Source organism: Tyto alba, unplaced genomic scaffold, assembly GCF_018691265.1.
Source record: "Tyto alba isolate M040663 unplaced genomic scaffold, T.alba_DEE_v4.0 Super-Scaffold_27, whole genome shotgun sequence".
Taxonomy (NCBI): domain Eukaryota; kingdom Metazoa; phylum Chordata; class Aves; order Strigiformes; family Tytonidae; genus Tyto; species Tyto alba.
The window spans coordinates 2,279,826-2,295,377 of NW_024881301.1; the positions used below are offsets into that span (position 1 = coordinate 2,279,826).

At 41.1% G+C, this 15,552-nt stretch overlaps 1 protein-coding gene and 1 non-coding gene across 3 annotated transcripts in view; both read right to left on the reverse strand.

Moving 5' to 3' along the window:
- The window catches only part of UBE2V2 (ubiquitin conjugating enzyme E2 V2), a 29,472-nt gene extending 19,571 nt beyond the window's left edge, over nt 1-9,901 (reverse strand). The window contains exon 1 of one of the 2 annotated variants that reach the window (XM_042797989.1): nt 9,798-9,901. In XM_042797989.1, coding sequence (XP_042653923.1) covers nt 9,798-9,813 — 16 coding nt within the window. In that variant the 5' untranslated portion in view covers nt 9,814-9,901. Of the gene's footprint in view, nt 1-7,451; nt 7,534-9,797 lie in introns of those variants that run through there. The other variant, XM_042797991.1, reaches the window with a different exon arrangement.
- A 4,061-nt stretch (nt 9,902-13,962) lies between these two features.
- TRNAA-AGC lies at nt 13,963-14,035 on the reverse strand. Its single transcript has one exon. It is a non-coding gene; the product is annotated as a tRNA-Ala (tRNA).
- Between the last annotated feature and the right edge of the window lie 1,517 nt (nt 14,036-15,552).

Consider the following 15,552-nt stretch of genomic DNA (forward strand, 5'->3'; position numbering starts at 1 on the left):
TTTGGTTAAAACTAACTAAAGTAATAGTCCTTTTCAGAATTACATTGGCAATAATTTCTATTTATTTCACTTAGCTGAAATCTTCTATTTGTTGGTATCCAACAGACATGGTTCGGAACTAAAGTTAAGCTGCATGAAAAGGAATATAAAGGAATTTCTTTTGTATCTGAGTGCAGACACAGCCATAAACATTCTATATACAGCTTATATTAAGAAGGCAACTAATGAGAAACTATTAATACAGCAGAAGCTTCAGCCATTTATTGCAACCCAGCATGCACGTTTCAGCTGAAGGGGTATAAGGGTATTTATATCTTTAGGGTAGGGCATAAACTCTAGTACTGAAACAGTAATTTCATTGAAGACAGAACACAGATTTAAAGAGGATTTTTTTCCCCAGCATTATGCATATTCATAACATTTAAGAGACCGTCCGTTATCTACTAGCAATAACTGAAAATGATTTATTCTAAACAGAATATTTGCATGTTGACTTGTTTTTTTCAGTAGCAGTTCTAGTTGTACTGTGTTAACATTTGCATTGAATGTACTTTCTGCTGCTCCATCTCATACTTTGGGTTCAGCTGTTAAATACAGTACAATAGGTCTTCAAAGGAAAACAGAACTCGCTTTATGCTTGCACATTTAGGGGCAGGCAGACTACTAACTTGGAAAGGAAAGGCTGTAAGCACAACCCTACCTGTCAGCTCCTGCTTTTAAGGCTGAGCGCACCTCAGAAGTATCTGGTGCTATTCAGTTCTCTCCTCTACTTTTCACATACATCTTACCAGCTGCACTCAAAACCAAAAAACCCAGTGTATAGTGATGGACACCCTCACAAGGAGGGAGAGGTGGTAATACCACTTTGCCTTAGAAGGCTCCAGCATACATTCAATTAGGAGAAAAAAAAAGTATATTTAGACACCAGAAAAATCATAATAAAGTTTTCAATATATGAACAATATTAAAGTTTATTTAGTTTGGGAGGTAAAAAGAAATTAATTTCTATAGATCTAGGCATTAATAGCTGAGATGTCATAAACACATATCTGATTTACAAACACATGTTAAAATGGCTTAAACCACAAATCTTGATGCTGGAGTAACAGATCTTAGCATATCAAAACTGCAAGCAACATCAGTTTATTCAGTGTGTTTCAGCTGCTGTTGGTTTCACAGTATGAATGACAAGACCTCAAACTTGTTTTCTCCAGCAGAGTGAGCATTCCAAATATATAACTTCACAGGAAAAAGTCTGTGCAATTTTAGGTTTTATTAATTATGTTTTTAAGTGTGAGAAACTAGTAGAACAAATAGCTCCATTATCAAGGCATCTTCACCTACGAAGTCCTCCTTTCTTTTCTTTTATCCTGCCTCTCAGGTAACCAGAAGAAAGTGAGCTAACTTCTCCTCGTAATTTTGAGTTCTACCAATTCTGTTCCATAATTCATCAGATTATTTACTGAAGGCAGCCTTGCGGACAGGACTCTTCCTGTGATGGTCAACATCCTCCAGGAAAATATATGGTTAGTTTTTATTCACTTCTGAACATGCTCATGTCCACTCCTCTTTCCCCTCCTTCCCTGCTCCCCACTGTCACCCCCTTTCCCCTTACTCACCTTTCTCAGAAGAGCAGCAGACAAGGAGATGCAGCTGCCATTAACCACCTGATTCATGGGAGCTGCTCCACCCTCTGACCAGCATCCATGCAGAAGACATTTCTCACAAATCCCAGCAAGTTTTTCTGCATTCTGCACTACCTCTCCTTCCCAAGGTTCATGCCTCCCTGAAAACCTTCGTTCCCCACCTCCTGCAGTCCAACTTCCAAATACCTTCTTCATTCTCCTGATTTTTCATGTAGCAACAATACCCTAAACATCCTGACACTGTACAAGGTATAACAGTAAATAAATTTAAGAACCATCATGCGTATGTCATTGAGCAGAAGCACACAGAGTTGCTAAGGATGGCTATGTGCACTCACAGAACATAGTCCTGATCTGAGAAAAACTCCAGCTGGACTCAACTTTATTAGCAAGGATGCAACAACAGTTACAGTTTGTTTCACACTATGCTTGCATTTTCATGCAAATAGGATCGTCGGGAGTACAGTAGCTGGCATGGAATTACTAATGGTGCTCATGTAAATTGCACTAATGAAGAAGCTTGCTACTACAGATACAAATGTTGTTAGACTACAAAACAGTGAAGGCATAAGCAATCTCTTAGTAAAAAACAGAAAAAAAAAAAACAAAAACAAAAAAAAAAAAAACGAAACAAACAAAAAAACATGCAAAGCTCCCACACAAGAAGTTTTAAGTAATTAAAATACCCCATCCAAAAAAAAGACCTCAAAAAATAAGTTATCACACCACTAGAAAACTATAGTATAAAAACCCCCTAGATTGCAGTCCCTAAATTAAATTGGTGTAAATGGCTTAAAAATAATTTTACAAATTTGCACCAATATTACTCGCCTAAAATTATCAGTCTATATTATATCCAAGTGCAAGTTTTTTGTTATAAACAACACCACTGTTAACGCTGAGTTTAGTTATGTCAGACACTGCATGTCCAGCTGTGCCTAACGGTAAGAAAAACCGTACAGGAATTAAACAGTTAAGTCAACAAATAGCTCATCAATTGACATCCAAGCTGTTTGGTGAAGGGTGGAAATGCATAGGCTGACTATGGTTTACAAGTTAACTCTTTGTAGGCGACCACTGTATGAAACACGGATGAGACATTAAATGGTTCAACTACCTTCCCGTATGTTTTTGTATATGAAATGATTATGAAAAATGACACACTGTGAGGCTTAGAAAACTGAAAATTTTATTACTATTTCAAGTTTGTACAAAAGAATATAAGGTAGGAGGCCAGTAAAGAAGGTTTAGAATAGATATCCATCACTTCAAAAACCACCAGCAATATTAATTATGATTTAATAGTCCAAGGAATCAAGATGTTATCAGACAAATAAATCTTTCCAATTTCTCTCCTTAGAAGCTAAAAAAAAAAAAAAATAAACAAAACTTGTTATTAACCCCACTATTAAAAGCATAAAATTATATAAAGGCAGAAAGGGCTAAAGGAAAGGTCTAATGGCAGATATACTCAATTTTTGAAAGTTTCACTTTAAACCTGAGATTGTGCTGGCAGAAGAAAAGGGATTTAAAATACATGCTTTTTAAGCTATCTTTTAAAGTATGATGACATGAAAAAAAAAAAAAATCAGATAAAGAGACAGGAGTGGGAGACTAGAGAAACCCAGCAGAGGCCACTATCTCTTGTCACGAATGACTCTCACAGGGTCTGCTTTAATAGTAAGAATACAGTGTGTGACCCAGATAACGAGTAGCATCAAGGATTTAGTTTAGCAAAGCTGTAAAGCTGTCTAAAACGGGTTACAAGTCATTGATTAGCAAACAGTTGTTCCAAGACTTGCATGAAGGTCCTTTCCAACATGACTCAGCACCCACCCACAGCCCAAACCATAAAGAACCTTTATCTGTGTAAAACAAATCATATGATCCATTGTTACTCTTCCAGCTTTACACATAAGCATACACTTATGGATATATATAATAAGCAAAAGTACCAACCACCACATACCTAGTAACAAGAACTGCCACTGAATTATTTTCCTACATTATTTTTGTGACAGTCATGTTTCAGCCTGCTGTTTTCTATATGCCATGGTACTCAAAAGTTCAAATTATGCATTATCTACATGATCATATATTCCACTTCAGTGAGAAGCAAGCTTAGAACTTTTTCAAGGAAGAAATTGTAAGTAATACAAATAAAACTGGACATTTTACTAAGACTATACTGGTATCCTGAGTAAAGGACACTGTTTTTACAAGTATTGGGAAAACCGTTTTAGATTTCTTCAAGCAAATTGCAAACACACTTAACTATGACTATGAATAGTCACAAATGCAATGAAGAGGTGATTTTTTTTCTTTTTTCTTTGTCTAATGCAACAGTTTTTTAAAAAAAAGTAGATACAGAGTCTACCTAGATGTTATACATAGTTTTTCTGACGATTTTTTTTCATCTAGTTGAAGCTTCTCATCCTTCTGAAATAAAGGATTAATTTAGAGCTCTGAAGTTCTAAGTGTTGAAGGTTCCATTTGTTCCAAAATGCTAACTAGAAATGACTTAGAGTCACATACTTAAAGCACCACACATTTTTGAAAAGGCTGTAAAACAGAAGCTCATGTTATTCAGAACCAGTCTGACAGCTTCACAGTCATAAGTTTTTGCACTGATGTACTGATTTTATTCAAAATATTGTTTGAAATATATCTCATTAGTGTCTTCCAAATGACAAATACAAAGGAAAACACTCTTCTGGGCAGGGTAGCATACAGCAAAACCCTTCTGAGTACAGGTTAAATCAAGACTATTTTGAACATTTTCCCCATAGCACCTTCATGTCTTTCCACAATCTGTGCTGAGGCTCCTCCAGGCTAGTTGAGACAGGAAGGCAACAAAACATAAGTGACACGAGTAGCTGAATCTGATCTAGTACTTTACATAAAATTTTAGTCAGGATGAAATACAAGCTGTAGTCTTTTTTTATAGGTGTTTTTTTTTTGTTTGTTTTTGTAGTCTTTTATTTTTTAAGAGTAGGGAGAAAGAGGAGGGTCTGTCACCAAAATAAGGCTGAACAGTTTCACAGCATGTGCAACTGGAACAACACTGCCTTTGGAAAAATCTTGCATAAGGCAAAACACAAACACTAGCAAATATGTATGCAATTCAACTCCACCAACTACTCACAAGACTTGGAAATCTGATTCTCACACATGAGAAGCCTTCTCATCCGTGCTTAGGTTTACAGTATGGACCATCTGCCTCCAACTGATGAAAAGCATATCTTCCTGACACTCTCTGTATCTTCATCCAGGCTAAAATTTCCCAGGATTGTACATAATAGTTTAGATAGTGGCCTTTAAATGCTACACCTGATATCATCCTTGAATTTCAAACAAAGAGAAGATTACAAAGTAGGCCGTTTTATCATCTCAAAAGAAAGGTGTTCAGCCTGTGAGCATACTCTTACACAGCTATTGTGGCAGAAAAACATTAAGTTGGGGCTTGTATTTAAAAACAGTTGTAAAATACCAGCAACAAAGACAGGAAAACAGTACAGGCAAAGCTCTGAGAAGAAACAGAGTATCTTGCCTATATATGCCACAAAATTGGAAAGAACTGGTGGTCTATATATAGTTTAAAAGTAATTTGTAAACTAGATTGTTCTCAGCCCAGCTGAAGCACATCTAAATTATTTGTGGCTTGACAAGATGCTTCTAAGCAGGCAGAACAATCACAGTTGTAACTCCCTGTGCATAGGACAGGACAGAAAAATGCCCCACACAGAGTGCTTGCTGCCTCACAGAATACAGGATTTTACTTTTTTTGTTTTGCCTGATTACTTGCAGCTTCAAGAAGTCTGTGCTTACAGAACTAACATTCTAAACGCACAGAACAAACTTTGAGGATTGTAAAATTCTAAACAGCTTTTAAACTGACTTCTTGGACATGTTCTGGGTAAGTGGACCATGTGGTGGAGGCATAACAGAGAAAAGGGGAGGGAGGAATACATTCTTGAAAGTAAAGCATACTAGATAAAAAAATAGACAACTATTTCCTCCACAAGGGAAAAAAAGAGGGTTGAATGCCCACTTCTTCAGGTCAGAGGCACAGGAAAGCCTACCTGTGCAGTTTAATGCACAAGCTCTCTAGATACAAACCTTAAATTATAACATCTCCTATATGGAAAAAATAGTCTTTAAAACATTACTTCTACATCCCACTTAATAAATTCCTTTACTACTCCTCTGAATGGCTCTTAATATCTAGGAGTCTCCTCACAGGGTACAGTGATCCATCAATCTCTATCCCACTAAGCACAGAACAGACAGACATCAGCTTGATTTAGTATGAGGAAGAGTTGCAAAGGATTTAAGGGGAAGTATTACAAAACCCTATCTCACATTATGGAATCTTTTCAATGGAAGATTTCGGGGGGGGGGGGGGGTGGTGGAAAAAGCTTTAAAACCAACAACAAAAACCCCAAGCACCATGAGAGACAGCCAGTCCTTGCTTCACAGCTCAGGGAGTTAGACTAATTGCACTCAAGACCACTACCAGCCCTTCATTTTTAATATCACATTCCTTACAGCTGCAGTCATGCACACTTAAAACTGCTTTCACCACCACTAAATGTTTACAAATATAAGTAAAAGCCAAAGTTAAGAAAACAAGGCACTTACATTGAACATTGTGCCATTTCTATTCAAAGAATCAATCATAAATAAATTCAAAGGGAAATACAGTTTTGCATGAGCAACGTAAGTCACACAAAGAAGCCAATTCATCCTTAGAGTAGCTGGAAATGAGAAGTTTGGATGTTACAGAAGAAAAATACCTGTTTGGGATCTAGCTGTGCTCCTTTAAAGACATGAAGCATACTTTCGAAAAAGGTTGCTTGTGACTACATACTAGAAGTAAATCAGGAATCTCACATATAATTGCTGACTGTAGATCGGTCGATTTTCTTTCCCCTGAGTGCACAGTTTCAGCAAATCAAAGGGAATTTTCATTAACTTCGTCCTATTCACCCCTCCCTAAGCTACTGAAGCCCTCAGTTGAAGAGGAAGGAGACAAAAGCTTCAGTAGCCCATAGTTAGAGCACAGTACTACGCTGCTGCCTTAATTCTCATCTTTTCACACATAAATTCTAACCACTTAAGGACATGATCACTGCCGTTAAGAAACATTCACATTTTAGATAGATGTATCTATATCCTATACACATAAAGTAATTTTAAGTAAAACTCAAATCATGGAAAGGCAGAAATTAACTCCTGAATTAACTTCTTTTAATGATGTTCTTGATCTGTTTATTTGCCTCAAGTTTTCACAAGAGATTTTAGATGGCATGCTTTGGTAAATTATTTCTTTTAACCTGAAACCATGTTTAAATCACATCTTTTGCTCTGAATTTTCAAAGAGATTAATAGAATGAATCTCCAGCTAATCAATATGACATTGGCCAATTATATCAACAGCTGTTCTCTTTAAAAAAAATGACTCCTTCTTCCCCAGACCTCCAGCAGTACCCACACAAACAAGCTACATCCACATTCAAGCAAAAAGAGTTGCAATATTGTAAGATCAATTAAACTGCAGCTTACAAATGTCCATTTCTAGGACAAGAAATATTTACATGTAAAATTAGTCAATATAGGTGATTTTAGAAAGCAGATAACAACAATATAACAGTGACATACACAGTTTCTTTAGCACACATTAATGAACAGTTATTTTTCAAACTAAATTATCTGTTGTTAAAGGCATATAATTTTTTACATGACTGTTCAAAGATCAAGTGAGCCCAGGGGAGGAATTTATGGGATAAAACTAAGACAATTGACCTTAGTAAAAGTTTTGTTGTTGACTTCCTTGGGGCTAGAATTTCATTCCTGGGCTTCATGCAACCAAAACATTCATTTTTTCTGAAATAAATAAGGATTAAGTTGAACTTTATAGCAAGAGTAGATTAAATTCACAGAGCTAGGTAATGTTAAATCTTATGTCTATAGCAAATCATTCCCTTCCCTCCTCCACAAATGAGTATAACACAGCTTCCTGGCAAGAGTAGTTCTTCTGTGTGAAGTCTTAAAAATCTGAATTTCCACATACTGTATGGAAAGAACAAAACAAACACCCTTCCTCTTTCTCCCCGTCTCCTCCCCCCCGCCCCCCATCTAGGTATATACCAATACAAAGCCAACAGCATTTTCTCCACAGGAATAAGTACTTTGCTTTAGAAGCTCTGACTAATTTTCCCAGCAGTTCTGTTGATGATTCTGTCTGTTTGCTTCATTTTACTTAACTGATTTCATTTCTTGAACAACGTACACGTGCGGTACCAGCACTTTACATTGTTTGCAGTAGATACATGCACAGTATTCCACATCTCCCACTTTTTATGCCACACCTTATGTGTGGCTATATTTCTGAGACAAACAACCACACTAAGTCAGTGTACAGAGATTTTAAAATATCCCATGTAAGACCGTGCAGAGCATTTATAGCAGTAAAACTAAGAAAGTTTAGTCAAAAAAATACTCCTTCTTATCAAGTTGAATGTTCTTTAGGAAGATAATAGCTTTTTTTACTACACAAATTTTTAGTAACTGATATTCCACACCAGCCAGACTGAATGGACTGTGATGGCAAATGCCAATACACAGCACACATGACCTAAACCGACTTTACTTCTTGTGCATTACAGGGAATCCCAGGTCAGAGCCCAGACATAAGCTGAAGTCTTTGGGAGTTGCTGCATAATAAAACTAATAATAAAATCCTTTTAAACTTAAGACACTGGGAAGTCAATAAATTTTAACAAAATAAAATGCTGTAATTCACAGCTGAGTAAACTTAAGTTTCTCTAATATATCCATTCTAGCTCAGTTTATCATAGGCAATCATGTATGGTTTTGGACTCCTCTTTCAGCGTTGCAAGAACTGCTCTATGCCCCAATTTGTTGTAACCTTTCCAAATCCTACTCTGTAAATCCCACATCCCCAAAGTCATATTACTAAGTGGAGAAGACTGTCCTACCCCAATAAATTTGCCCAAGCTCTCCTCACAGAACCAACAGTAAGGTACCAAGATCAGTTTGAATAAACTGGAGTTTCTTCTGGTTTGTGAGTCTCAATCCCTCACTGATCCAGTGGATCAGGAGCAGAAATAAATTAGTTGCCAATGTTCACTCTCGACTGACCGAGGTCAGCTCATTCCTCTGTCCTGAGCTCTGTCAATCCCATTTATAAAGTCTCAGGGGTGACATAATGTGAAATGAGGCCCTGAAGACTTCAGCTTTTTGTGCCGGGAAAGGTGTCTTCATGCTTCAGGCCTCTCATGAAATGAAACTGAAGCAGCGTAATTGTGTTCCTTCAATTTCTGCATTTAGTACGTGAAGTAATATTCTTGTCCCTTTCTTTGCCACCACCTTTCACAATATTCTGCCACGCAAATGCACAACACATGCTATACTAGTTACTGATACGGGATTCCTCGGATGACTTGCAGCTCTTTGCCCTCCCATCTGCCTATAAGGGAGACCCTTTGGCTCCAGTCACTGCCTAGTGAGAGAGCAAGATGCTTCACCCTTCTTCCCCACCACGCTGCAGTCACCACCAACCTGGAGTACCTCTGCCCCACAATACCACAAAGGCCTGGCCCCTTTTCCCCTGCATGACGAGGGGAGGGAGTAAATCCTTTATTTTAGGTACTACTACACCGAGACTTCTACACTCACCGGTGGGTATGTATCTTTAGTACAGATCTTTTTCCTCCAGGATTTTTACCAGGCTAACGACATCTCCTTTCCCTGCACTCACGCATCGACCCACTCCTACCCCTCAGCAGGTAAAGTGTTCTCCAACACCCCGCTACGTTCCTTACGGAAACCGGAGCCCTTCCTCCCCCCACTCACCCCGGGGGCCAGGCTCCCACGGGGGTGTCTCTGCCCTCCAGACGGGAGGGACCGTGCCCGGAGCACCCCCCGGCCCGCCGGCCCTGTGGCCTCCCTCTCCCCCCCGGCCAGCAGACAGCCCCTCCCCGCCCCAGCCGCTCCCGCCGGAGGCAGCTCGCCCCCCGCCCCGAGAAGGGAGACCCCTCCGGGGGCGCCTCCCGAGACCAACGCCCCGCTCTCCCCGCGCCAGCCCCTAGGCCCACCGAGCCTCCCCCCTTTCCCCCCCTCACAGACCTGTGGATCCAGCCATCTTGTCGAAAAACCCCCCCCACACCGATCCGGGCCTGCACGCGACGCGCGTCACTTCCGCTTGGTGCGGCGCGTCACTTCCCAACAAGGGCAGCCGCAACGCCGGCGCGCGGGAGCGTGCGAGCGGCGGGGGCGGGGACAATGGGCGGGGGCGGGGTCACAGGGGCGGGGTCACAGGGGAGGGGGCGGGGCCCGAGGCCCGGCCCGGCCCGCCAAGCCGGGAGCACCGGGCCCGGCCCCGCCGCTTCCCGGGGAACCAGGTCCGAGCTCCGCCGGAAGCTGCCGCGGCCAGTAGCGCCTCCCGCCTCCTCCCCGGGAACCACAACCTGCAGGCCGACACCGCCTCAGGGCCTCGGCGGCGGCACCCGGTGCAGCCTTCGCACGGCTGCGAGGGAAACGCCGGCCGCAGGTACCGGGGAAGGGGCGCGCCTGAAACGGGAGGAGCTGTGGGAGCGGCGGGGGCCGCTGGTGCCGATTTCCGTGAGGACTCGCAGTCCCCCCGCAGCCTGGGCGCTCTCAGCCGCGCTTTCTCACGAAAGTGACCGTCGCTAACAAGTGACAACACCCCTAGGCTGCTCTTAACAGCCTAGTTTATAAATACGCTTAATTCTTGACTTTACAGTTTGTAAAGAGAGAGGGGCTTAAACTCATCTGCAGAATCTTCTGGTGGAGATCAAAAAGCAGGAATGCAGATGATTTTCCCCCCAGCTAACCTGAAACCTCTCCTCTGACGAGGAGGTGCATCCTTGCACGCCTGCCTCCCTCCGTGTTTCCTTTGGTAGTTCATTGTGGATCAAACGCTGCGGCTGTTATCTGTAGATACGTAAACGTGACAGATCTACCGTAGCTTTTAGTTCTTCCATTGCTTTCTATTTCCTTTTATAAAGTTACTAGTTTTGACCAGATTTCCATAACAGGAATAAGCGGGAGGTTTCAATATTTACATCAACAGAATTAGAAGCAAGCTTTTCAAGTACAGTGAAACTATTTCTTAATCTGTATTTTAATGATTGGTGGAGCTTTCTGTTGTCACAAAAAGTTGATTGTAGGAATTCTCTTCTGTAGCCTATTTCAATATTTATTTTAGTGGAAACACTGAGTATACCAGAAAAAAAAAAAAAAAAAAGTCACAGTATTTAAAGATTTTTCTCCTCTATTATAACATCACTGTAGAAAATATTGTGGCCTTGAACAGAAAAAAAAAATGCCACCTGAGTTGTCCCTCTTTTCCTATTCTTTGTGACCAAGAGCAAGTGCAAAAGGGGTATTGGAGAGCACTACACAAGCCTTATCCATGGTGGTCACCCTGAATGTAGCCAGGAGGAGCAAAATACATTTCCCCAGCCCCTGCTTCTACTTGCAGTAAAACTAGAACCTGCCCAGCTCCAAGGCCAGAAAGGAGCCCTGTGGGCACACAATGGCTGTGCACTTATTTTTTTCAGAAGGATTCATCCTTCTTTTTGAAGTGATCCTATGCTAATGATGAATAACACAACTGTGTGTCTTCTGAGACCCGAGCCAGAGCCAACTGGCATTCCACGAGTCTCTGAAAGCACACACACAGCAGACTCCACAGTCCATCTATGTCCACACCCACCCACTAAATGTAGGACCCACCTTAGGGTTAGCAGCAACAAATTATTTCAATGCTAATTGCAGCCACAGGAAATAAAGATAAAACAGGGGCCAAAAGGGAAGAAAAGCATAAAGTCACTGGCCTAGGTGAGGAACCCTGCGCTGAATGACTCTAACCGCTGTTTTGTTTCACTCTTCTGATGTGGAAAGTTTACTGGGATAAAATACACTTTTTGCAACATTGAACTTGAGAGGAAAAATACCTGACAACTAGAAGCTGAACACATTTAAAGGTGTAATTTCATTTTCTTCCAAACAATCAAGTGCTTACACATGGTCATGAAGTAACCTCTCTCAAAAAGAAAAGACTTCTTTGAAATACAACTTCTGCTTACAACTTGGTCAAAAGAGGCTAATGGTAATCATTACAGTGAAAACCTTTTACAAACTTCATTGTCAAATATCACACACTGTCCCTTACAAGAAAACTTAGAACTGCAGTGCGCTCAGCTCAGAAAAACAATGTACTACAATCATGTTGTGGAATAAATGTGTTTAAAAGATGCATTTCACAGAGTTGAGATTTCTGAGTGCAGATTCTCCAGACAGCCCTCTTGCTATAAAACACTGTCTCCAGAGTTGGCAGATGATGGTCCCCAAGATCCACCCCACCCCTGGAAAGATTTTCTAAGCAGTATGTTGGAACAAAGTATTGATAAAAGACAAGTAAGGAATAATTATTCCCCTTTCTCAGACTACCACAAACACAGACATAGGATAACAGTATCTTCCAGCAAGTTTAGTACAAACAAATTATTTTTCACAACAACTCACTTGGGTAACTCATTTAAGCACAATATTACCGAGGTCATAAGTGTGTGTGAATGGCAATACTAATAAAAAACAAACAAAGCTGAATTCCCTCACAGTTCCTTCCACAGAATACCTCTATGCAACTTCTGGCTCAGAAAGCGCAGACAGACCCAGAGTAGTCACTCCTTAGACACGGGGCTCTGGAAACTACTCACCCATCATCAGGTCATTTCCTCCCACAGGTAGTGTTTCTGGGGGCTAGGACCCTTGCTCCTCTCCATCCAGTAAATTCTTCATAAAATAGTTTACATAAAAGGGAAGGACATAAAGCACAACAGGGGATGAGAAAAAGCTCTTCTATTTCTATCATGGCTTGTTTACGAGCCCTAAGAGACAGAAAGCTGGGCATAAATGTAATGAACAGTCATTAGTCCAGAGAGCTTACAGTCAGAAGCCACAGTTCCACGAGTGATTGCTGACTGCACCCATACAGAGCCCCGCTGAATCCTCTCATTTCATCCGTGCACAACTTGCATCTGATTAGATGAGAAGAGCAACATTACTCATCCCCTTTAAAAGCACAGAAAGTGTCAGGTATTAAGCAATAATAGAAACACTGAAAACACAGAAGCAATAATAATCACATTGAAAACTACTATAGACTCTCATTCCAAGCAAAAGGACATTTATGTAAGTCCTTGAGCCCAGAGAGCACTCCTGAAGACCATAACACTTTTCTCTCCAAGGCTTCATTTTAACAGGCATCTAGCAGTCTTAATGTCACAATATCTCTTTTCTCTCCATTACGTGGAAAATACAACAGAAATGAGCAAATTCAATTTCTGTCCCAACCATGCAGAGGTAAACTCCTTCTTTATCATGCCATGGGAGGTTTTCCAAGCTCCCTTTACTTTCTCCATAGGTGCTACTTACACATCCATGCAGCACAGTATCTCCTCCGTCCGTAACTTGAAACCCAATTCATCATTTTTGTTTCCTGATTTCTATTTGTTTTAATATGTGTACTCTCAAGATCCTAACTACACAAATACATTGTACTTGTAGGAAGTATATTTTGCTCATTTCCTCAAACTGCCTCAACCTGGAAGCAGAAGCAGTTAAATACCTGAATGAGCAAGTAAGAAAATCAAATCAGAATTAAAAAAAAAAAAAAAAAAAAGATGAGGACTTAAAATGTGCAAGAATAGATTTACAAAGAAAATTTCCATGATATTTCACAGATGTGAAAATTCACTGACAAAGGATACAGGATTAACAGAGTTATAGAATATTCTAGCCTACCGTTTCTAATAAATGGCCTACACAACCAAAATAGAACAAAAATAATGAGTATTAACTCAGAGCAGAAGTACCAAATTTTGTTCATTATACACTAAGCTACAATATCAGATATTATTTTAACTAACAAATTAAACCATAAACAAAAGATTTAAGGGCACAATAAAAAAATCCCTCACTTATTTTTCTCTATAATTTGTTCATGTCATTTATTATTGTATTAAAATGACAGTAAGGTTTGTTATTTCATGCAAAGATGATATTTTTTCCTCCCTGTACGCAAAAGGACAAACATAGGATTTTGACAATGGAAAAAAAAAAATATTAAAAACATGGCAGTTTTTAATTATGATTCTTTCCGTTTTCTTCACACCATGACGCGAGAAAATTTTGAGTGTGAATGGGGAAAGATTTTAAAAGCCGCTGATTATTTTACAGCCAAATAAACGTTGAAAAGGGAAACTGGAGAATGCGGGCATCGATCCCGCTACCTCTCGCATGCTAAGCGAGCGCTCTACCATTTGAGCTAATTCCCCACCTACCAAACACCCTCTGAAAGTTCCCCTCACCCACTCCGCACCGGCCGGGGGTCGCACCGCGCCCACGCTCGGTCCCCAATTCGTGGTTTCCGCTGAGTCATCCGCCCCCCCCGTGACCGCGACTCACGGTTGGCATCGCGCGATGCATCTGCCAGCACGTACACTGCCAGAATAATCCTGTCCGTCTCTTTTACAACACAAGTCTCTGTTATTTAGCTGTTTTCTTCCATGCAGGAAGCTCTCCAAAAGATTGAGTTACTCGCAAGAAACCAGACGTGTTATTGAAAAAAAAAAAAAACAAAACTAACAATTTTTACTGTATAACTATTTCAAATTCAATAAGGAAACCCGGGCTCTTTCCAATTTTCAAGGCATACACATGAAAGACATGATTCAGGAAATGTTTAATGAGTGAAAAATATCATATGGTTGATTGAAACAAGTTTTATAGTCAAATCTTGTACATATATATATGTGTATATGTATATATATATATGTACATATGTGCATGTGCCTGCATGTATGTACCCACACACATCCTTTTGGAAGGTGTCTGGCTTCTCTGGGGTGATACTGAAGTGAAATTAAAACAAATCTGTGTTTTCCTTACTTATTACCTCACCACATGCCCTTCCCTATAATCAACAGATTACTTTTAACAGCCTTAAAACACTGACTTTTGAAAAATGAACACACCCAACCAAGCATGACAAAAGCTTGCATGACAGGACAGAGCGCACAAAGCGCGCACTGTAGAGAGGGAACAGAATGATGTGCAGTAACAGGCCATCTTTCACAATTTAATTCACCTCAAAATGCACATCTAGAGAGAGGTATTTATTACTACTACTAGCTCCGTCGGTATACTTGGGAAAAGCTCCCGGTTCCACCAGTCCCCCGCCCGACGTCTGTCCGAACTGGGAGCCACCACACGCGTTTGACCGACCCCAGTGCGACCGCCGGGCGGGCTGGCGCATGCGCCCCGCGCGGCCGGGCCGTCCGCTGCCGCCGGGGGGCAGCGCGGTGCGCGGCGGGCGGGCTCTGCCGCCGCTCCCTCACGCACCGCCCTGAGGGCTTCGTCTTCTGCCGCTCGGCGCCCGCGTTTGCTTCCCCGGCTCCTCGGAAAACCCCTCTCCCTTTCCACAAACCCTTGCCCCCCGGTACTCCCCAATGCCCCTGCCACTCGCCCCTCTTCCATCCTCTCTTTCGCCCAGGCTCCTTGCTGCTGCCTCCTTCCCTGAACTCGGCGCACAACCTGACGCACAGATGAGGGCCGTGATCAGAGAGCAACCGGAAAGCTCTCAGCAGACAGCCTCAAAACTTGAGCTCAACCACGGTGTGAAGGAGTCTGTAACACCTCATGCGTGCACGTAGTTCATCAGCCCTGTTTTTTTGAGCACAGCCAAAATCCAGCTGAGTTCCACTTTACATCTCCGTACTTGTTTTAACAATAGAAGTCTCCCAGGTATCCCTTTGACACATAAACTTGTTACTGTGCATAAAGTGATGTAGTA